Source organism: Carlito syrichta, unplaced genomic scaffold, assembly GCF_000164805.1.
Source record: "Carlito syrichta isolate Samal-C Ts95f unplaced genomic scaffold, Tarsius_syrichta-2.0.1 Scaffold303563, whole genome shotgun sequence".
Taxonomy (NCBI): Eukaryota; Metazoa; Chordata; class Mammalia; order Primates; family Tarsiidae; genus Carlito; species Carlito syrichta.
In genome coordinates, this window is record NW_007247659.1 from 428,685 (window position 1) to 452,102 (window position 23,418).

General features: G+C 38.6%; 1 protein-coding gene and 1 pseudogene across 1 annotated transcript in view; both read left to right on the plus strand.

Moving 5' to 3' along the window:
• MGAM (maltase-glucoamylase) overlaps positions 1–23,418 on the plus strand; it is a 210,499-nt gene that overhangs the window by 167,887 nt on the left and 19,194 nt on the right. The window contains exons 17-32 of the mRNA XM_008058647.2: positions 64–180; positions 1,045–1,199; positions 3,047–3,131; positions 3,813–3,869; positions 4,365–4,489; positions 6,209–6,297; positions 9,042–9,091; positions 9,794–9,961; positions 12,918–13,070; positions 13,408–13,608; positions 17,138–17,292; positions 18,422–18,590; positions 18,862–18,958; positions 20,200–20,312; positions 21,730–21,855; positions 22,983–23,111. Of these exons, the coding sequence (XP_008056838.1) occupies positions 64–180; positions 1,045–1,199; positions 3,047–3,131; positions 3,813–3,869; positions 4,365–4,489; positions 6,209–6,297; positions 9,042–9,091; positions 9,794–9,961; positions 12,918–13,070; positions 13,408–13,608; positions 17,138–17,292; positions 18,422–18,590; positions 18,862–18,958; positions 20,200–20,312; positions 21,730–21,855; positions 22,983–23,111 (1,989 nt within the window). The remainder of the gene's footprint in view (positions 1–63; positions 181–1,044; positions 1,200–3,046; positions 3,132–3,812; positions 3,870–4,364; positions 4,490–6,208; positions 6,298–9,041; positions 9,092–9,793; positions 9,962–12,917; positions 13,071–13,407; positions 13,609–17,137; positions 17,293–18,421; positions 18,591–18,861; positions 18,959–20,199; positions 20,313–21,729; positions 21,856–22,982; positions 23,112–23,418) is intronic.
• Positions 15,244–15,851, plus strand: LOC110595696 (annotated as a pseudogene).

Sequence of the window (23,418 nt, forward strand, 5' to 3'; positions counted from 1 at the left end):
GAAAAAAGTAGAAAGCAAAGGAGGGTGGTGGAAGTGAGGTTTGCTTGTTGTGTGTCCTTCCAGGTGGGTCCTGACATATGTGGCTTTGCATTGGATGCCCCTGAGGAGCTCTGTAGACGGTGGATGCAGCTAGGTGCATTTTATCCATTTTCCAGGAATCACAATGGCCAAGGCTACAAGGTAAGGTTCCCAGGAAATAAAGTCAACATAAATTTGGCATATCTTAGGACTGGATCTGTCCGTATCCTTGCCAAGAAATCTGCTGAGCCTACCTATTACTGGTACTTGACTTATGCTAATTTGCACCACTGTGTGCAATTGACCAGGACCTGTGCTGTATCACTGACATGCCCTACTGCCACAGCCTGTTCTTTACTGCTGTAGTCAAGAAAATGATGAGTCTGTGAAGGTCATTTATCAAACTTCTGTACATTTAATGTACATTGCTTGTTTTTTTTTTTTTTTTTGAGTCAGTTACCCAAGCCGGAATGTAGTGGCATGATCACAGCTCACCACAGCCTTGACCTCCTGGGCTCAGGCAGTCCTTTCACCTCAGCCTCCTGAGTGGCTGGGACTCCAAGTGCGCACCACTCCGCCTGGCTAATGTTTTAATTTTTTGTAGAGATGAGGTCTCACTATGTTGTCCAGCCTGATCTTGAACTCCTGGGCTCAAGCAGTCCTCCTGCCACAGCCTCCCAAAGTACTGGGATTACCGGTGTGAGTCATCACACTTAGCTACGTTGTTCAATTAAATGTGAGAAGCAAGTGAGAAAGTACTTCAAAATTATTTATAAGGCAGTCTTCCAAGAGAGCAATCCAAAGAGTGAAGGAAGCAGAATGAGTTGAAAAGCCAAGAATGACCACTTACTTGGTGAAATGATCCTTTTTTGTCCAGCTATACTACTCATAGGTGAAGTTTTGTAACTTAGGCTCCAGATTATTCAGAAAGAAAATTCTGGGTTGTGATGAATAAGGCCTGAAATTCTGCAGGTGCTTCTGCTATGCCACAGCCAAATTACAACTGCAAACTCTGTTTCTTCACAGGACCAGGATCCAGCCTCCTTTGGAGCTGACTCCATACTGCTGAATTCCTCCAGGCACTACCTTAACATCCGCTATACCCTATTGCCTTATCTATACACCCTCTTCTTCCGTGCTCACAGTCGGGGGGACACAGTGGCCAGGCCCCTCCTGCATGAGTAAGTTCACCTAACCCTCTAAACTTTATTAATGCATCTTGGATGACATTGACTATGTCATCAAATATCAGAGTGAAAATTGAAACAATTCAAGCATATATATATATATATATTTTTTTTTTTTTTTTTTTTTTTTTTGGTAAGTCTAGCCTGTTTCCTTTTGGGGAGAAACCTAGACACAAAGTCGTGGGACTTAGAATCTTTTCTTCATCCTGCCACCAACTAATTTTTTTTTTTTTTTTGAGTTGGAGTCTCACTTTGTTACCCAGACTGGAGTGCAGTGGCCGCTCTCGGCCACCGCAGCCTCAGCCTGCTGGGCTCCGGCCATCCTTCTGCCTCAACCTTCCAAGTAGCTGGAACTACAGGCGTGCGCTACCATGCCCGGCTAATTTTTTGATTTATTGTAGAGATGAGGTCTCGCCAAGTTGCCCAGATGGGTCGCAAACCCACGGACTGAGGCAATCACTCACCTCAGCCTCCCAAAGCATTGGGATTACAGGCTGAGCCACCGAGCCTGGCCCATTTACATTGTTTTATCCTTAGTTTTTTTAGTCTTAACATAAAGGATTTGGTAGTTTGTGATGATGTCTTCTGTAATGCACTGCAATGCCAGGGCTATGTTCAAGCTCTAAAAATGAACCTGTAATTTGCATACAAATGAGAATATTATAAAGAGTTTCTAGAATTCCAGAATTCTTATTTGCCAGCCAATGCGCATCGCCAATTTAACTCTAAAACAGGGCACTTAAGAGCTTTTCTTGTCAAAATACAGTTAAACCCCCTATGTGTGTGACATACGATACCTTCAGGCACGTATCTGTGCTATTATATATTTATTTTTTGCAAATTTTCTGCCTGATCATGGAATTTCTTGTTAAAAGGCAGATATCCTAAAAGAGAAAAGAGCAACATTTTACATTATCTGGTACTACCAGTTCTTTCTTGATAGTCAGTTGAAGTTCTGGAATGTATTATCTTACACGCAATTTTTCAAAGTGGGGTACGGCATGTAGAAATACAGCCTGGATCTGCCTAGCATGCAAGGTCCAACAATTAGGTTCATGAACCATTCTAGAAAAGGTGCTACATGTCTCATTGCTGAATATCACTTCGGTCACATTTGAAGTACTCCCCTTGGGAAACTGTGCACCAATGCCAGCACCTACTCCTCCCATCAAAGCAATTTTGGAACTATTTTCTGGAATGAACATCAGAGCTGTTGTTATTTGTTGAGGTCTAATAATTAAGTTCTTGAACTTGCCACTGTGTGCTTACATTGGCAGCATTGTACAAATAATTGTATTGGAACGCCCTCCCTAGTCATCTGATCTGGCCCCCAATGATGTTTTTCCTAAAGATAAAGGAAATATTGAAAGGATCTCACTCAGTCACCCAGGCTGAAATTAAGGAAGGAAGACATTTGATGACATTTAGGACATTAAGGGTAATATGATGGTGGCTCTGATGAAAAGGAGTTCCAAAATTGCTCTGACAGGTGGGCCAGGTGCTGGCATCGATGCATAGCCTCCCAAGGGGAGTACTTCGAAGGTGACTGTAGTGATATTCAGGAATGAGGTGTGTAGCCCTTTTTCTTGGATGCGTTTGTGAACTTAATTGCCTTACCTCATAGATGCTGGAATAGGCACTTCTGTTCATCCTGAGGAAATAATAGGAGAGTAAATGGGCTGGGGAAAGGGGGCATGTGGTAAGGTGGGAGTACAATGAATGTCAGAGAATAATTTGGGGATTTTGTCCAGGCAGGCAGCTGCGTGCTTCCAACTGGTTGTGGGTAAAACTTCTAGGAAGCACTGACCCAAATCTCAGTGAACCGTCTCTCTGGTCTCCAGGTTCTTTGAGGACAACAGCACTTGGGACGTGCACCGACAGTTTTTATGGGGACCAGGTCTCCTCATCACTCCAGTTCTAGATGAGGCAAGTGTTCCCACAGAGACATGCTGGGTGGTCTCTGCTTCTGTTCCTGCTGCCTTCCAATTCCCCTCTCTCTCCTTTTTTTCCAAACCCTTTTCTGACATCTGTGACTAAGTCAGTTTTGAAGAGAGTCTGCTGGGTTTTGAGAAGTTGAATATCTGATACACAATTTCCTTTCTATAAGTACTTTTTCTTAATCAAGTTCCTAACCAGTGTAGATTTATGGATGGTCTTTTTTGTTGTCAGATTCTCATAGCAGACCATGACTTGTTCCATTACATAAGGGTCACTTTAACATCAGGTTGATCAGGGGGTAACTTGTTTCTGCCATTTTGTGCCTGTGTGTTCTGGGGCAAGTGGGATAATAATAATACCTACCACTTCAGGCTATTGAGAAGATGAGATGAGGTAATTATGTAAAGTTGAGATTTTTGCCACAGTACATATTTCATTATTATTATTATTATTATCCCTAATGTGATCTCACTTAGAGTTTTTCTCTGGTCTGCCAAGTTACGTTTCCTATTATATAAACTAGAGGAAAGGTAGAAAAAAGGCATTATATGATATTAGAGAAAGGAAAGGCCATTTCCGCCTCTTTTTGTATGGTTAAGATGTTCCCTAGGGATTGCTAAGAAATTAATTTTATCCATCTCAGGGGACAACATTTTGTTTTAATTTCAGGGTGCAGAAAAAGTGATGGCATATGTGCCAGATGCAGTCTGGTATGACTATGAGACTGTGAGTATCTTACTTTTCTTAAACTCATGCTGCAGCTGGATAGACAAGGACCTCCCTACAGAGAGAACTCTCCATCCATGCACGGAAGAGTATTTCTGTAGTATTTTTGTAATTGTATAGCAGAGCCCGGATAAAGTAATCTTAAGTTCCTTAGCATCAGTCATGATGAAATCTGAAAAATATGTTTTCATATTCTTTATTCAGCAATAAGGTAAAGACTCAAATAGTATCTCGTGAGCATATATTGGAAGGACTTAGAGTATGAGCACAGTCAGGAATCAGGTTACTTGCTTACAACTATAAATTCTTATATTATATATCAAATAGCTCAGCATGGTATAAATATTTTTGTCTTTCTCTTGTTTGATTGCCTAGCTACACATTTATTCAGCTACGAGGAAAAGGGAGAGAGTGGTAGGTCACAAAGCGTGTGGATGGTCAGTAGAGCTTAGTGTACTCTCATGCCAATGTGTGTGATTTATGTGCATGCATCAGGGAGCCCAAGTGAGATGGAGGAAGCAAAGAGTTGAGATGGAACTTCCTGGAGACAAAATTGGACTTCACCTTCGAGGAGGCTACATCTTCCCCACCCAGCAGCCAAATACAACTACTCTGGCCAGGTACAGCATAGTTTGAGTGTCCTTTTGGGGGAAGCTGACAGAACTGGCCCTTTTTATCATCATCTGTTGATGATGCAGAGAATGCCGAAGCACTGTGGAGTCTGTGGAGGAAGTATGGGGGGGGTGTCCTGGATGGGGGGTGCCATCAAAATCTGTTCTTGGATTTCCCTCAGCCTCGTCTCAAGAAGCTATTGATTTAGCTGTTGCATCCAGATGGATTTTGAGACACCTTAATCCCTGTCCTTCCTTAAACCTTCTCAAAACACAGACAGCTAGCGTGTGCTAGCTGTGTGCTTCATGATTTTTTGTTTTTCAAATGTGATGATCTTAAGGATTTAATGTGAATCTTGCTCCTCCAGAAATGATTTGTTTTATCTTTTGGTTGCAAGCTGGAGACCATTGCCAGTTTGGTATCACATTAGCTTCCTTCTAGATTCCTGGCTTCACACGAGAATCAGAGGTTCAGTTTCTCTTCCTTAGATTATTAGGACTATCAGCCCAATTTTAGCCTTACTCCAGATATTTGACCCTCAAAAATTACAGGTTTTGCTTACTGAGTGCTCTTTTGATTTTCGTTCACTGTTTTGTTTACCTGTTGTTATTTTCTTCTTTTGGATATACCCCTTATTTATTTATTTATTTTTGCGAACTCTACGATATTTTAATAGGATTATGTGCTACAATTTAGCTAGGATTAGGTTGTATTTCAGTTGGTGGGTCCTCCAAAATAATATTTAGCCCACCATACTTCTGGACATGCCACTATGGATTCCTAGAATATTTTAACTTTTGTATCACTTTTCTTTTTTTTTTTAATTATTTGGTGAAGATGTCTGATTTTTCCTATATTTCCTATAACATTCAGGACAGAAGTTTTGATTATTAATTTTTGTATCTCCTTGACTTCCTAGTAATGACAGCTACTCAATACATTTTTAATGAGAGCAGATGATTTTGTTTATAATGGAACCTGTCTTCTTTCATAAGGAAAGGCGGAACGTAGGACAACTGTAAGGAAAGGTTGAATACAGTAGGGAATGTGAGGCCAGCGAGAAACAAAGCAGGGACAAGAAATTTGGAGATAGTCTAGAGGAGTGACAAAATGAGGAGAGCTTCCAAATGGAAGGGCTCTTTTTTTCCCCTCTTTCTCTATATCCATTTATCAATCTCTTTGAATAGTGTTTTGTGTTTTCTATTATAAATTATAAAGCAAATAATTTGAATGTTTTTCTCCCCGCCAAAAGCTAATAATAATTCGATAAGTTACCATTATACAGATGGATCTTATTGTATTTTATTGCTTTTTGAGTAAAAATGTTCTTAGATAGGGAAAAGTGTATCTTCCTCACAGCAGTTGATACTTCTCCTGAGGGTATGATATAGCTGAACCAATTATTTTCTAGGATTTTTCTCTTCTAATAGTCTGTGTTCTAGATCGTAGTTGCAGCAGCTGCTTTTATTTTAGCTATTGCAGTGATCCTGTTCTTAAATTCTTATCTCCTACGTATTTATTGCTAATGATTGCAGTATTTTTATCTTCTGTGATGTTACTGATACTAGAAAAAGATGCTACTGATGATTTTGCCTTTGTATTTAAAGAATCATTGGCTGCTACTAACTTATCCCATTTGACACTTGACAGAAACATTCCCAGCTCATTTGGCAAAATTCTGTGTTAAGACTGTGTCTCTTACATATATCTTGTTTTGTTTTTCACAGCCGAAAGAACCCTCTTGGTCTTATCATTGCCCTAGATGAGAACAAAGAAGCAAAGGGAGAACTTTTCTGGGATGATGGAGAAACAAAAGGTGAGCACTGTTATGTTAACGTTTTCTTTCCAAATCTGCATCTTTTTGCCTAATGGTTGTTTGCTTCTGCTGGCTGTGTACTTCTGGGAGAAGTCTCACCAGGCACAGCAGAAAAAGTCATTTAAGAATGTAGCACCATTCATGGGTAGTGGTAGATGAATCACAGGGGAAAAATACATTCCTATCTTTTAGAATTCTCCCATTGGCCATTGATATCTCTAGTAGATGCTTGTATTTTATTGTGAATGGACACTTGCAAGAGATATTTTCAAGACTGCTCGTGTAATTCAGTGTAGATCTCTTCCTTCCAAAATACTTTGAACAAATGTCGAAGATATGAAAAATATACCCATGTCATTGGAACAATGAGAATATACTTTTCTTGCGTGCATTCATCTAGCCATACCTTTAAGCACATTTTTGTGACTTAAATATATTAATGATTCCTGTGGCTCCTGCTTAAGAAAATGGATTCCCTTGAAACGTGTGCCCTGGAAGCACTTGGAAGGGAATCTTCTCAAGGTTACAGTAGGAAGGAGAAGGTAAAACAGTGAAACAGTGACTTGGCTGTGGAGAAGCTGTCTATAACCTAAGATGTAGATTTTGTAAACAAAACAAAGCAAACAGTAAACAAAATACTTCTTATTTTATACATTTAATTGACAAATGTTGAGTATATTAAAGTTGTACAGTGTGATGATTTGATACATGTAGACAATGTGCAATGATTATCACAATCAGATTAATGAATATACCCATGCCCACCCATACTGTTCACTAGATCCCCAGAAATTATTTATCTTAGAACAAAAAGATTTTACCTATTGACCATCATCTCCCCATTCCCCCCATCCCCCCATCCCCCAGGCCCTGAGAAACATTGTATTCTCTGCTTTTATGAGTTTAACTTTGTAAAAGATAATCTCTCATGTAAGTGAGATCATGCAGTATTTGGCTTTCTGTGCTTACTTAGTATAATATCCTTCAGCTTCCTCCATGTTGTTGCAAATGACAGAATTTCCTCCTTATGGCTAAATAGCATTCTGTTTTATAAATATACAACAATTTATCTGTTTATTCATTGATGGACACAAAAGTTGTTTTCATATTTTGGCTATTGTGAAAAATGAATTAACCACTTAAATGTAAGGGCCGAAAATAAAACTTCTAGGAGAAAACAGGAAAAAAGCTCCTTGACATTGATCTTGGCAATGATTTTTTTTTTTTTGGACATAATATGAAAAACACAGGACAAAGAAAGCAAAAAGAAACAAATAGAACTACATCAACTAAAAAGCTTCTGCACAGCAAAAGAACAATCAACAAAGTGGAAAGAAAACCTATAGAATGGGGAAAAAATATTTGCAAGTCATGTAGCTGATAAAGGAATATAAAAAGAAACATATAACCCAACAGCAAAGACAAATGACCTGATTTTAAAAATGGGCAAAGGACCTGAATAGACATTTTTCCAAAGACATAACGTGGTCAAAAGGTATATAAAAAGATGCTCAATATCATGAATCAGCAGATAGGTAGAAACTAAAAATTACAGAGAGATATAACCTTCCACCTGTTAGGAGGGTTACTATAAAGGAGACAAGAGATAATAAGAATTGGTCAAGATATGGAGAAAATGAAATCCTTGTTCACTGTTGTTGGGAATGTAAATTGGTGCAGCCACTATAGAAAACAGCATGGAGGTTCTGTTATGACCGTGTAAGCAAGAAGAAGCTACACCAGCAAGCTGAGTTTAATTTATTATGAATTTATTAACATGCAGGTCAAGAGTAGGCAGTGAAAACTCTTGACAAATTGCTGCAGTTTGTGACAAGCTTTTATAGGTAAAATTTGCAGCATTGGCTATATAGCAACTTAGTGACTATAGCAACTATTAACTAACAACTTGGCAACCAAAATGGGAACTTTGATTGTTAGGGAGCTTTGATTAATTTCATGTCCTAGGTATAGCCAGTGCCCAGAAAGTCCCTGGAGTTCTGCCATTAAGATATAATTTAAGATAGTTACATAGAGACAAAGAAGAAGAATCATTATACAATGGAGTTACCTTGGTTAGGTTACTAACAGAATATAAGAACAAACTATGAAAATGTCAAAGCATAACATTTGATTTCAGTTAACAAAGCATACAGTCACATGGAACTTTTGGTGAAGGAGTTCTGTAATGGTCAACAGGCAACAGTCAGCATAATCTGCCCAAAGGAGACAAAGCTGGGGTTTGTGGTCATGGGAATGTTACTGTAATCACAGGTAGGCACTAAGGAGTGAATTTTAGGTCAGGCAGGCAACTAAGATGGAAGCTTTAAACAAAATGGAGTAAGCTGGTTGATATTATTTATTTTGCTAGCAATTTGATTTCATTAACTGATTTAGATTATTTCACTTCATTGAAAAATTAAAAATAGAACTACCATACAACCTATTAAATTCACTTTGGAGTATATATTCAAAGGAAGTAAAATTGGTATCTTGAAGAGATAAACTTACTACTATGTTCATTACAGCAACAACAGCCAAGGCATAAAAACAACCTAAGTGTCTACTGACATATAAATTAATAAAGAAATTTTGGTACATATATACAATGAAATATTATTCAGTCCTTAGAAATAGAGATCCTGCTATCTGTGACATCAAAATGTAACTTTAAGGAGGGGCAGGATGAAACCTGTTCTTCTGTGGTGGATAGGCTAGACTCTGACTTGCCTTTTTCTCACTTTCAGATACTGTGGCCAATAACGTTTATCTTTTATGTGAGTTTTCCGTCACCCAAGTGAGTAGTGTATTTTTACACACCTTAGGCATGGGCTTTTGTCTGATCATTACCACATAATTGCTTGTGTATATATTTGTGGTTATGTTTGCATTAGTGACTATAGATGAGCACATTTCCATGACTTAACTCCCCATCTATATCATCAAAAGAAGGCAATAATAAATAATACAGACAAATTAAAGCAGCTAATGTTTCTAAATACAGTTTTAAAAAATGTCTGTGTGGACCAGGCTTGGTGACTCAGCCTGTTATCCCAGCATTTTGGGAAGCGAGTGGATTGCCTGAGCCCGTGGGTTTGAGACCCGCCCGGGCAACTTGGCAAGACATCTCTACAATAAGTCAAAAATTATCTGGGCATGGTAGTGCACCTGTAGTTCTGGCTACTTGGAAGGCTGAGGCAGAAGGATCGCTGGAACCCAGCAGGACAAGGCTGTGGTGACTGGGAGCGTGCCATCACACCTCAGTCTGGGTGACAGAGTGAGACTCCACCCCCCCCAAATCTGTGTGTTTCTGATTTTTTTTTTAAGCTCAGAGGCTTATTAAAACAATTTGTACTCTTTTAGCACTCAGTAGTAGAGAAAGCTAGGAGGCATTCAGGACAGAGGGAAGTATCTAGTCTAGGACTGAATATTTGAATTACTTGGGACTGTATGAATTAGACATACCTTTGTGCTTCATTGTGCTTACTTGATTTTGCAGAACCGTTTGGATGTGATAGTTTCACAAGCAACCTACAAGGACCCTAATAATTTGGCATTTACGGAGATTAAAATCCTAGGGGTGCAGAAACCTGGCACTGTTACAGTGACACACAACAATGTCCCAAGTCAAACTTCTCCTACAGTCACTTATGATTCTAACTTGAAGGTAAAACTACATTTTGTTGAGCTTATTTATCAAGAATTTTTCCTAGCATCATGTTGTTCCTTCTTGCCATGGTTGCATGGGTTTCTGAAAGACCATCATACACTCTGAGGGTCAAGATGGGGCAGTCAGAAGGCTGGGAAAGAAAAAAAGTGAGATGGTCAGAGCCAGAGTTGGGGAGCTGCTGAGGAAGGGGAATAAGGTAAAATGGGTTTTTTTCAGCCTATTCCTTTCTCTGCTTCTCAGTATTCTGCTTTCTGATTGGTTTCATTTGATAATAAAGTTATAATGGGACACAAGAAAAGCAAAGTTAAGAAAGTGGGAAACAGAATTTGAAGTAAAAGGATCTGACAGCTGCTCGGTCATGCTGACAATGTAAAGGTGGGAGGTAGGAGTCCCATTAACTAGAAATTTGAAGTGGTTGGTTTTTTTTTTTCTGTATTGAGATATGTAGACTATCATTCTGACACATACATTTAAAAGAAATATTTTAAGTAAAAAAGTTTGATAATTCTAGTTAATGGTTACTTATTTGGCTAGGTGATTAAAAACAAAATAATTTTTCACCAGTTATGATGAAGTGAACAGCTTGTAATAAATTCCTCTGATACCTTAGATTATACAGTATCCTTGCCTCAAATAATCCAGCTCCTAATGCCAAAATGAGTACTCCCATTTCATTTTCTACTATAATGTCATATCGGTAACATTTGACATTTTGTCCTGAATGCCTACATCGCAGAGTTAGAAATAAAAAAGTATATGGGTGGTTATGTGTATGGCAAAGTGCAAACCATTTGAAGGATGCCAATGTGAAAACAAGCCCAGTCAGTATTTGTTAAATAAATTACTTAGTGTAAGACCAAGGGAACTCTTGAATTATTTGATTTTTGGGTGGTGAGTAGATATAATTTATACACATGAAACTATTGGGAAGGAGTTAGGGAAACTATACCAATGTAAGTTACACCTATGTAGTGTTCAAAGCCTAATTGAGCAGCGCTTCTTGGAGAAGACAGGGCTAGGGTTGGGCCTTGAAAGATGGTGTATCAGGTAGGGGGGATTCATCACAGGCAAATGACAGGAATCCCCAAATGGTAGGTTAAACACATTTGGAATTTTCACTTTTTGCAATAAAACTTTAGAGCAGTCCCTTTTTGGCATCAGGGACTGGTTTAGTGGAAGACAATTTTTTTCATGTGGGGACATCATCAGGCAGTAGACTTTCATAAGGAGTCCACAACCTAGGGCACAACCTAGATCCCTCACACGTGCAGTTCACAATGGGGTTTGTGCTCCTGTGAATCTAATGCACTGCTTATCTGACAGAAGGTAGAGCTCCGGTTGCCTTCTGCTCACCTTCTGCTGTACTGCCAGTTCCTAAGAGGCCAAAGACCAGTGTTTTCCATGGTCTGGGGGTTGGGGACTCCTGGTTTAGAAGGTGGAGAGTTGCTGGCATTGGATCAGTGACTCAAGAGTGTCAGAGTTAGGGTATTTTCTTCTCTTGTGATTAGAAGTAGCTGCTTAGTTCTGGTTACAGTGCCCCTGTTCTAGCAGAGGAAAAAAGAAAATGAGAAAAAATAATAATAAAAAATAATAAAGGACAGAGGAAGCAAGAAGGACGAGGTAAAGGTGAAAGGACAGGCAGATCCAGGAACACTTGGCTAGCAAGCAACTCTTAGTCAACCTGACCACAGCTGACAAAAAATTTAGCTCTTAGTTGGGAACTTTGATATTCTACACTGAAATAATGAGTAAGAAGGAAACATTTTATATAGGGCAGGCAAATAGCAGTATATTCCACAAATGAGGACCATTTTCCTAGAAAGGGCATTTACCTAAGTTAAGTATTCCAGGCCTTCTTTATATCAGAATAAGCCTGCCCAAGCACTGAGAATAGCCTTATATTATTAGTTTATGAATTCTCCATAACCACCATAGATAAGATTCACTTTTGGAAGGTCAGTTTGGACAGGAAACTTTGGATCAAATTTTAAAGGATCTTAGTTGCCAAAATGAGAATGTAACACTTGATTTAATTTCAAAGGGTCTCTTATTGGTCCTTGAATCAAGGCTGTGCTATTGTGTGAGCACTGTCTGGGGTGTGGGGGCTGAGGACCAGTAGAACAGGGTAGTACACGATGAATTAGATTGCGAGGAGACCAGGAGAGGGGTAAGCCCTTAGAATGTGATTTTATTACTCCGGACAAACAAGAGCTTTAACAATGAGAAATGCTTTTACAAGAAAAATCAAATATAAGAAAATTGTATAGAAAAATATTAAATACTTGAATCAGTAGTGGGATTCAAAGAAGTTTTCAAGATTGAAGCCTAGGGCTTAGAGAAATAAAGAAGCTAGATTGTTAGGAATGGAAAGAAATGTCATAATTTTACCAGCTCACCGGTTTTGCAGTTGTCAAAATTGAGACTTAAAGAACTGAAATAATTTGACTAAGATTCTACAGAAAAATAGGCATGAGAAGCCAGGTCATATGATTCTTATAACTCTGTTTTTTTCCGTCACTCCAGACCAATGGCAGGTGCTAGTTTGGGGAGTGCAGAGCAAGAAGATCAGCTCAATTTGGGATGACAATGTGTGTCTGTGTATGTTATGCTTCAAAGGAAAGTGCAGAAGAGAGCCTTTCTGGAAAAAAAAAAAAGGAAGAAAAGGAGTCAGGGAAGGAAAGAAAAGGGGATGATTACAAAAGGTTTTATTTGATCTAATCCTTTTCACTATGCTATGTACAAGATTCTGATAGAGTTGTGACATCTGCCCTGTTACCACTGAATAATCCTCTCACCCCACCCCAAGTACAGCTCTCTTCATATAAGCTGTAGTCATATGTGAGTTGGGTGATTAAGAGTATTGTTTCTTTTCTTTTTTTCTAAGAAAAGCTTCAGCTCTTGCAAGGCCTTTGTCCTGAGAATGCATTTCCTTGTGATTTCCCCATTCCTATAGGTTGCTGTTATCACAGACATTACTCTTGTCTTGGGAGAACCATACACAGTGGACTGGGGCCTAAAAATAAAGGATGAAGAAAAAATAGACTGCTATCCTGATGAGAATGGTGCTTCCTCAGAAAATTGCACTGCCCGTGGCTGTGTCTGGGAGGTAACAATGTTAATGGTGCTAATGTACATTAAAATCTCCACATTTAATCTGATTTCATAAGCACAGTACCAGTACCTATGTAACTACTTAGAATTCATAGAAAGGTCTTCCAAAGAAACTTGATCTGGATGTGGAGAATAGGTGGGGACATATGTGGGACTGTTTAAATAAATATTTTTCATAGAGAGCGGGAATTTAAATTTGTTACTACCAAATAATATATAAGTGAATGAGTGATGGACTGGCTTTATTTCCCTATAAAATGAATTTTCTAAACCCTTCCATTTGATAACTCTTGGACTACATTCTGATCTATAATCGTGGCCTTACTTTTCAGGAATCTAGTTCTCCTGGAGTTCCTTTTTGCTATTTCGTCAATGATCTGTATTCTGTCAGTGATGTTCAGTATAATGCACATGGAGCCACAGCTGACATCACCTTAAAGTCTTCTCTTTATGCCAGTGCCTTGCCCTCCACACCTGTGAATACCCTCCGCCTGCAAGTGACCTTTCATACAAATGAAATGCTGCAATTTAAGGTAAACACATCATATGTATCAGGTGCTGACTGGACCTTTTTCAGTTCTATTATTTTTGCTGGACAAGGTTGCAGAACCCTAGAATAAGTTTACTCTTCTAAGTTAATCGTGCTACAGTAGACTAGATAATTCTTTGATGGAACAATGAGACCTACCCTAATTTTTGTTTTGAAAATATTGTGACTAGGATTAGGAGATCAAGAGTTAGGAGGCTACAAGTTAGACAGGCCAGGTGAGAAAATGAGCTGGGGTTAAATACTGAAAAGAAGGTGGAGAATAGTAGAAATGTTTGAGATTGAGAAGATAAGATTATAGGATCTGGTGATAGATTGCAAGTAAGTGATGAGGGAGAGGAAGGCATTAAGCATGAATACTATGTTTCTAGTTTGCATCTCTATGTGGATGTTGGTATTACTAGCTGGAATATGGAATATTGAAAAAGGTTTGTACTTGGTCAGTAAAAGATGATGAGTTCAGTTTTGGGCACTGAATTTGAGATATCTGCAAAATAATCACCAAAGTGCATTAATGTATTTCCCATCCATGTCTTAATTACATCTAAAAACTAAGGATGGACTAGCTGTTCTTATGTCTATTTCTCTATTAAATTGTAAGCTTCTCAAGGACAAACCATTGTTCTACTTCTGAAATCTAATATAGACCTTGGTAGATTGTAAACACTCAAATGCTGTTGGGAAAGTGAATGAAAGAGATCAGGTGGCTGGCATTGTCTGAAAGGTTTGGAGTTTTGTTTTGTTTTGTTTTTTGCAATGTGACATCAACCTGAATTCTTAGTTCTTTTATATCTTCTAGTGCAGGAATGTTGCTCTATGTTTGTATCTTCATCATAGCATTGGCATGTGGTCGGCACCTAATGGGTCTGAAATGCATGAACTCGCTTGGGTTTTCAGCCTTATTTCTTACTACTCTACCTCTTGACCATACAGTAGCTCTTGCCATTTTCTGAACCCACTTGAATTCTGTGCCTTTGTGTTTGTTATTTATTTGCAAGAATGACTTAATCTCCTTTCTGTGTTTGGTTAAAGACTGCTAAGCTTTTAAGACTCAACCTGTATTTCTCCCATGAAACCACATTGGTCTCTCAAGCAATGTTAAGCATTTCCTTCCCTATAATCTTACGGCACTTCTACATAGCGCTAACTTAGTGCACATCAACCAAGTATTGTGGATAGCTATCTTTCACTTCCCATTAGCATGCAAATTTTGTAAAACAATAACCTTACCTTCAGTTAATCAGTTCATATTCCAAGTATCTGGTATAGTATCAGACAGAGATATTTCAATGAATCTATTTGGATGTCATTTTCAGTGAGGACATCTTCATTTCATATTTCAATTAGGATAGCTATGATTATTTTAATCAAATATGTTTCCTGTTTTGGGAAGATTGTTTTTTTTTTCAAGCCAAAAAAATTTTCAGGTATTCACCTACTCTCATATTCTCACACACAAAATCATAAATAATATATTCTTAAATACCACACAGATTCCAGAATGATTTTTCAAGTTAGCACCAAATCATTGTTAGTGTATTACTTTGAAAGAGACCTTAAAAACAAGATAGGGCAGACTCAGATCAAAATATTAAATCAGGTTGGGCTGGCACAGGCCATCATGTTGCAGCAGGATAGTAATGATGACACTGAAGATATTTCAATTGATACAGAAGGGAAGACAACTAGTAGACCATTGTAGTAACGTCAACTGATATCAGATCTAAAATCAGATATCCAGTTATATCATTTTTCCATCTGTTCTTTTGAGTCCACACACTTGTAGCCTGTCTTTTCTGTGAATTGCTCAGCAACAGATTTATTGTCTGCATGGTGACAATTATCTTGTTGTCTTGTGACTTTGGGGCCAGTGAATAATGTCACAGGTAGACTAATGGTTAACCTGCATTGGTGGAATCACCTTGATGAAGATAGAAAGAGCCATTAGGTGTTTGAGTCCAGGAAAGTATCCTCACGGGAATAAAACTGTTTCAGAGGTTGAATCAAGAATCTTTGGTTTGGACAAGGATTTATTGCCTGTCCGGGGCTATGGGTGATATTTACCTTTAGTACCCTCTTCTCCATTAAAGTGATTGGGGTTGATTATCATAGGTGTGGTGCTACACTAGGTGTAAAGTGGGCAGCAGAAAGACTTTTACCAGCATGGCTACCTTGTATCTTGGAAAGCAGTTTTAAAGACAAAACAATAGAGATAATCAGACTTCCTGACTAGAGAGCAAAAGCTTATGTGTTCTGTGACATTGGGGAAAAACTGAAGAGATTCTTGACTCTGAACCATGTAGCATTCAGTCGATGTTACAATGAGAAGTGTTGGGTTTGTTTTTAAATTTAAAATTTTTATTTAACAAAAGGAAAAGTAATTTTCATATTAAACTTTTATTTTCCTTCCAGAAGTTGGGGCTAGAAAATATGCTGTCACTAGACACATTGTCAAATTTTGTTTTATGCACATAGCCATGTAGTATCAATATATTCCAAATTAATGAACAGAAACCTTTGCATTTTGATCTAAAGAACATAGGAGGATGCTTATAATCTATCTCAAAGCTCTATGTGTTTACATATTATTTCTGTAGCTTATTTTCAGAATCAAGCTTGCTTCCACGGTAAGAATGAGCAACTTAACTTATGCATAAGTTAAAGATAACATTTAAACTTTAATGTACTTCATGGTGAAATTTCATAGATATATGCAAGCAAATTAAAACCAAACTTGGGCCAGTGGTGTTAACTAATTTCTAAAATTTTGTTTATTTTTATTTCATACAAGTCATTCACTTAAAGTTCAATTAATGCAAATGAAATTGTTGTAGCTTATGTTTAAGGGATACTCAGAGATTTCTGCTAACAGTTTATTAAAATGTTAGCCACATTTTATTTTGGAACTTTCTGGAAACTCTTCAGTGATCCTTGGGCTAATAAAATATTTTTTTGTCACTAAAAGAATATTATTCTTATGTCATAATGAGAATAATCATTTAAATATTTGGCTTAAAATGCCTAAAAGACATTTTGTTTTGTGACTCCTTTTTTTTCTTGCAATAATAGTGATCTTGTAAATCATAAATTTGTATTAATTTCTTAAAATAATTCATATAGCGATAAAATAAGCTAACCTAAAAACTATTGCAGACATCTATAAATTCTGTTGTAGGTGTTATAAATTTTCTTAGTTTTTTAATCAGCATGTTGTGAATATATTTATCCATTGTTAAAATACTGTAAAGATGTTTTTGAGCAATTGAATATGTATCTTTCTTTATTGGAATGATAGCTTTGAAGGTGCAAAACTTTATATTTGTATGAAATGGTACCGTTTACAAAGAAAAAAGGTAGATCTGATATTGTTCTTTGATGTGTTAATCAAATCCCAGGTATTATCGGCTTAAAGAAAACAAAAAATATAGCATCCAGACTATTTGTTCAAAACATAAAGGCTCTGTCAAGATTTCAAGAGTACAATTCTTGTTTAAAATCTATTTCCTCTGTCCTAGATTTATGATCCCAACAACAATCGATATGAAGTCCCAGTTCCCCTGAATATACCTAAAATTCCAACTAGCACCTCTCAGAGTCAACTCTATGATGTCCTCATTAAGAAGAATCCATTTGGTATTGAAATTCTCCGGAAGAACACAGGCACTGTAATGTATGTAGCTTCTTGTCTGATTTGGAATTGATGGTTACCTGTACATTCATTGCCATTGTCCTTGTGGTCTCCTGGCTCAAAGCATCACACTGTCCATTTCCAGATCCACGAATAGGTTATTTCTTTCATGACTGTTATGGGAAATCCTAAGTATCCTGGGAATAATTACTGAGGCAGTTGAATGTACCTGGGGATTCATAGAACACATATTTATGTAGTACATTCTCTGTTTGTTATAGACAGATGAGGTCTCAGGACTCATGACAAATAATGAAAAGTTAATAACAAAGATAATTTAAATTATAATATAAAAGGAAGTTGAAATAGACATAACTGCTATGTAGGAAAAAAGACCTAGATAATTGAGAGTTAAGGAAGGTTACTGCTTTTGATACTGTGGAAGGGTAAGTCTCTCCAAGGAGGTAACATTTGAAATAGGATCTAAATGAGGAGAAAACCGCAACTCACATGGAAATATGGGGATGGAAAAGAGCGTTTTAGACAGAGGGACTAATAAGTACCTTGGCTGTGAAATGAAGGGAACTGGATGTGTTAAGTAATAGAAAAAGTTTGATGTGGTTGGAATAACATAGGGAGTAAGGAGATGAGTGCTGGATGATGAAGTGGGGATACTAGGCGGGCTTCAGTCAGGCACAGCCTTCAAGGCTTCATAAGAGCTTTCAAGAGAAGCCACTGAAAAAGTATAAATGGGATAGTAGCATGATGTGAGATACTTGTAAAAAGCATCATTCTGGTTGCTTTCAAGGAAATGGACTGAAGGAAGCAAGAGTGAAATGAGGACTGGTGTGGAGGGGTTGCAGTTAAGATGGTGTGAAGTGCTTGAATTTGGTATTGTGAAAGGAATGTTGAAAGGAGGCAGTGACAGAAGGAAATAGAAGAATAAATGATGATGACTCCTGAGCTTTTAGCAAGGATAGCTATGACTATTTTAATTAAATAAATTCCAAGTGTTGTTTGGGAGATGAACAGGTTCTAGGTGGTAGGGAGGGAATAAAAAGTTCTGTTGTCCTTGAAAAGTCAACAGCTTGCAGCTGATAGAAACTCCCTCATTTTTCTTTTCTTTGTTTTTTTTAAATTTTCAAATCTGTCTTTTTGTGTCATGTTGCAGTTGGGACTCTCAGCTCCTTGGCTTCACCTTCAATGATATGTTTATCCGCATCTCCACTCGCCTTCCTTCTGAGTACATCTATGGCTTTGGAGAAACTGAACACACAGCTTTTAGGAGAGACTTGAATTGGCACACATGGGGGATGTTCTCCCGAGACCAACCCCCAGGGGTAAGGACAGAGCACATAGAATCTGTGTTTGCCTCTTTCCGTCCGCACTGTGTACCGTTCATGTATCATCTTCCCAAACTCAACTTGGATTGTCACATTCTGCTTCTAGCCAAGGGTGTCAGTTTTTTTCTGTGTGTTTATTTTTGTCCATGTGTTTAATTTATTTCATGGAGAAGACTAGTCTCATCCTTGCAATTAAGTTATTGTTGAGTGTTTTTCTTAGCCACCGTGTCTATTAACCTCCTACCACTTCTCCCTCATCACTCTCCAGTACAAAAAGAATTCCTATGGTGTTCATCCCTACTACATGGGACTAGAGGAGGATGGCAGTGCCCATGGAGTGCTTCTGCTGAACAGCAATGCCATGGGTAAGATGATCTGACATATTCATTATTTTTGTGTACCAGTCATTTTTTTTTAAACTAAATTTTTGATGCAAGGGGTACATGTGTATCCAATGTTTAGGTTCCCAGTTAGAAGTGAGAACATGCGGTATTCAGTTTTCTGTTTCTGTGTTAATTTGCTTAGAATAATGGCCTCCAGTTGTATCCATGTTGTCACAAAGGGTATGCTTTTATGATTCTTTATACCTGTTATATTCCATGGTGCACCAATTTCTTTATTCAGCTCACCATTGTTGAGCACCTAGGCTGGTTGCATGATTTCGCTATTCTGAATAGTGCTGCAGTAAACATACAAATACAGATATCTTTTTGGTAGAACAATTTATATTCCTTTCGATATATACCCAGTAGTGATATTGCTAGGTTGAGTGGTAAATCTATTTTAGTTATTTGAGAAATCTCAAAACTGTTTTTTACAAGGGCTAAGCTAGTTTATATCCCCGTTAACAGTGTATGAACGTTTCCTTTTCTCTGGAACATCTGTTGCTTTTTGACTGATTAATAATAGCCATTCTGACTGGTGTGAGTTGGTATCTGTCATTGTGGGTTTTATTTGCATTTCTCTCATAATTAGTGATATTGAGCATTTTTTTCATATATTTGTTGGTCACTTGTATGTCTTCTTTTGAAAAATATCTGTTGATACTTTTTGCTCCCTTTTTGAAGTGAATATTTGTTTCTTTCAAGTTGTTTGAGTTCCTTATAGATTCTGAATATTAGCTCTTTGTCAGATGCATTGTTTGCAAGTATTTTTCCCCATTCGGTAGGTTGTGTGTTTACTGTGTTGTTTGTTTGTTTGTTTAATAGATAGTATTGTATCCTTGTCAGTTTCCAGGTCTTTACAAATGTACAATTGTTATGTAAGCTTCCACTGGGGAAACTGGACGAGGTGTACATGGCACTATTTTGCAACTCTCATTAAACTATTCATAAATTTAAAAGTAATAATAATTTTAAAAGAGCAGAATGACAAGGAATATTAAAGCACACAAAAGGGGGTAAAATCCAAGGATTGGATCCTGAAGACTTTCACTTGACCTCTTTAATTCCATGTGCATATAGTACAAAATGCCTGCTTTACCTCTTTAATTCCATGTGCATATAGAACAAAATGCCACAACAGAGGAGCACAGGAAAAGGGAGAAGGTATGAATTTCAGGGATAATTCTTCATCTTGACAGGTTGGCATTTTCCTATATTTCCAGATGTGACGTTTCAGCCCATGCCTGCCTTGACATACCGCACCACAGGGGGAATTCTGGACTTTTATGTGTTCTTGGGGCCAACTCCAGAGCTTGTCACCCAGCAATACACTGAGGTATGGGGAAACTCATTTGGTTGTCAAGTATTTATACAGCACATTTTGTATTTCAAAATCCATACTCATTAATATAGCTCTCAGATGATAGCTAGAATTGTTGATCTTTCTTGGAGACAGATTACAGAATAAGAAAAAATAAATACATTCCAATAAGCATTAAATGTATAACCTCTCTAAGCATTGCAGAATACCAAAGGTAGCAGTGGTACCGTTGGTGGTGATGGTAGGGATGGTGGTCATTGTTATAGTGATGGTGATGGTGATGATGGTGGTGGGGAATGATGGTGATGTGGGGTGGGGGTGGAGATGGTGATAGTGATGGTAATGGTGGTGGTAGTGATAGAGGTAGTGGTGGTAATGGTGATGGCAGTGGTAGTGGTTATTGTGGATATAGTCAGGGTGGGGTGAGGGCAGTAGTGATGGTGGTGATTATTGTGGTGGTGATGTGAAGGTGGGGTGGAGGTGGTGGTTATGGTGGTAGTGATGATGGTCGTGATAGAGGTGAGGGTGATGATGGTGATGATGTATTGGGGGCAGTGAGGGTGTTGCTAGTTGTAACAGTAATGATGGTGGTGGTGGTGATAGTGGTGGTGATGGTGAGGATAGTAGGGGTGGTGGTGATGATGGTGATAGTGATGGCATTGGTGCTGCAGGCTGGTGAGGGTAGTGATGGTGTTGGTGAGGGTCGTAGGTCAATGAGGGTCTGTAGTGGGGGAGGTATGGTGGTAATAGGAGTGAGTGTTGTGGTGGGGTTAAGGGTGGTGGTGGTAATAGTGGTGGTAATGGTAATGATGATGGAAGTAGTGATGGTGATGATGGTGGTGATAGCAGTGGCAGTAGTGGTTATTGTGGTAGTGATGGTGTTGGCAGGGGTGATGGAGTAATGGGGTTGTAGTTGGAGTGGTGGTGGTGATGGTGGCAGGAGTGGTGCTAATGGGGGTGACAGTGGTGGTTGTGCCAGCACTAACACTTATATAGTACTTATTGTACATCATTCAGTTCTCACAAAAACACCACAAGGCAGCTACTATTATTATCCCCAATTTACAGTTAAATAAACTGAAGCACAAAGAAGGTACTTAACTTCTACCCCAGGTCATTTAGCTAGCAGGACTGGAGCCTGTATGTTGACACAGGCATTTTTACCTTTGAGTTTCATGTTCTTAACCAGTAAACTAGAATGCCTCTAGGGATCAGAGTAACACCAGGCTTCCCAGAGTTCCTGGAGAGGGAGCTCAAGACCAAAAGGAAACTTTCTCCAAGGTATCCTGGTGGCTCTGCATCCGGTCAATTTCTCTCTGGATTTGAATTTGTTGATTGCCTAACTTGGGGCATAAGGAAATATTCTCATTACTTTGTGTTTAACTTCAATCCAGTATTTCCTTTTTGAGGATTAATATTTTCTATTTTCTAGTTGATTGGTCGGCCTGTGATGGTACCTTACTGGTCCTTGGGGTTCCAACTGTGTCGCTATGGATACGAGAATGACTCTGAGATTGCCAGCTTATACGATGAGATGGTGGCCGCCCAGATCCCCTATGTACGTTCTTAGTCATGACTCTGGGACCTCATAGTTGACCCAGGTGCCTCTGTGTCTAAATTCTTTTGTCTGACTTTTGTGGGTTTCTAAAATATACAAAATACTTTTCCATGCTATGCCACAATGAGGCTCATTCTAGCACAGCAAAATAGGTGGGGTCCCTTGTCCCCATCGTCTAGAGATGGTGGCTCAAAGCTCACAGTGATTTGCCAAAGGAGGAGGAAATAGGGCTGGCTCCATGACATTTTCTGCTACATCGTGCATCCTTTCATTTCTTTCACATGATTTAGTCAAAAAAAGAAAATCCTTGGTTCCATAAAAATAAACTATCTCCCCTGGACAATAGTTTTGCTTAATTTTTAAAAAGTTAACCCCAAATCAGTTAGACCATTGTACATGTAGATAAAACCTCAGTTCCAACACCCCTGGAGCTGCAGAACAGTGTCCTGTCAGCTATGAGCTAATCGCTGATGGAATATAAGGATGCTGGGATGGGTTTCCGGAAGAAATACTTATGGAAACACTCTCTGTCCTTCACTTGAGGACAAGAGGGAGTCCAGTAATTAGATAACTGATCCCATGAACCATTGCATATTTAATTTTACCTTCTACTTTCTGTTGTTTACAATTGTTCTAATGGAAAGTGCACTATGCAGTATTTTGTTCTTGATAAGAAAACAGTGTACAATTACTATCAAGATTGGGTATTAAAAAGCAACTATAGATTTTTGTTTTGTTTTGTTTCATAGTAGAGCCACCATCCATGTTAGTACTGGGTTGTTAACATTATTTTCTCTGAACATGAATCACTGATACCAGCCTCTTGGGAGAGGTAATCACAGTCACTATACTGGCAGTTTACAAAGCACCGTTTCATCCAGTTTTTATGTATCAGAGAGTCATTATCACCCTATTTTCTGCTGACTTAGTTTTCTTTCTATTTTATTTCTGAAAATTTGAAAAATTGGGTGAATTTCCTGGACCCATGCCTAAAAAACGATGAAACTTGGATTGGAACGAGTCAACAAGAAGTCATCTAAAATTCACCATGGGGTAGTGGAGAGCTATTCTCCTGTGGAACCTGCACTTGCACGACAGCAGTCACTCTGTTTTCTGTCCTCCCACAGGACGTGCAGTATTCAGACATCGACTACATGGAGCGACAGCTGGACTTCACCCTCAGCCCCAAGTTTGCTGGATTTCCAGCTCTGATCAATCGCATGAAGGCCGATGGGATGCGTGTCATCCTCATTCTGGTTAGTCCTTATGGGCATGTATGGAATCTGCCCAGGAGAATAAATGAGTTTTGGTAGAAAAACCCTCATCCTGTCTTTCCTTCCATGTTATGAGTAGAGAAATTGAAGTATGTTAAAAAATGTATGTTTCGCCGGGCTCGGTGGCTCAGTCTGTAATCCCATGCCTTTGGGAGGCTGAGGTGAATGGATTGCCTGAGCCCGCGGGTTCGAGACCCGCCTGAGCAGCGAGACCTCATCTCTACAATAAACCAAAAAAAAAAAAATCATCCGGGTGTGATAGCGCATGCCTGTAATTCCAGCTACTTGG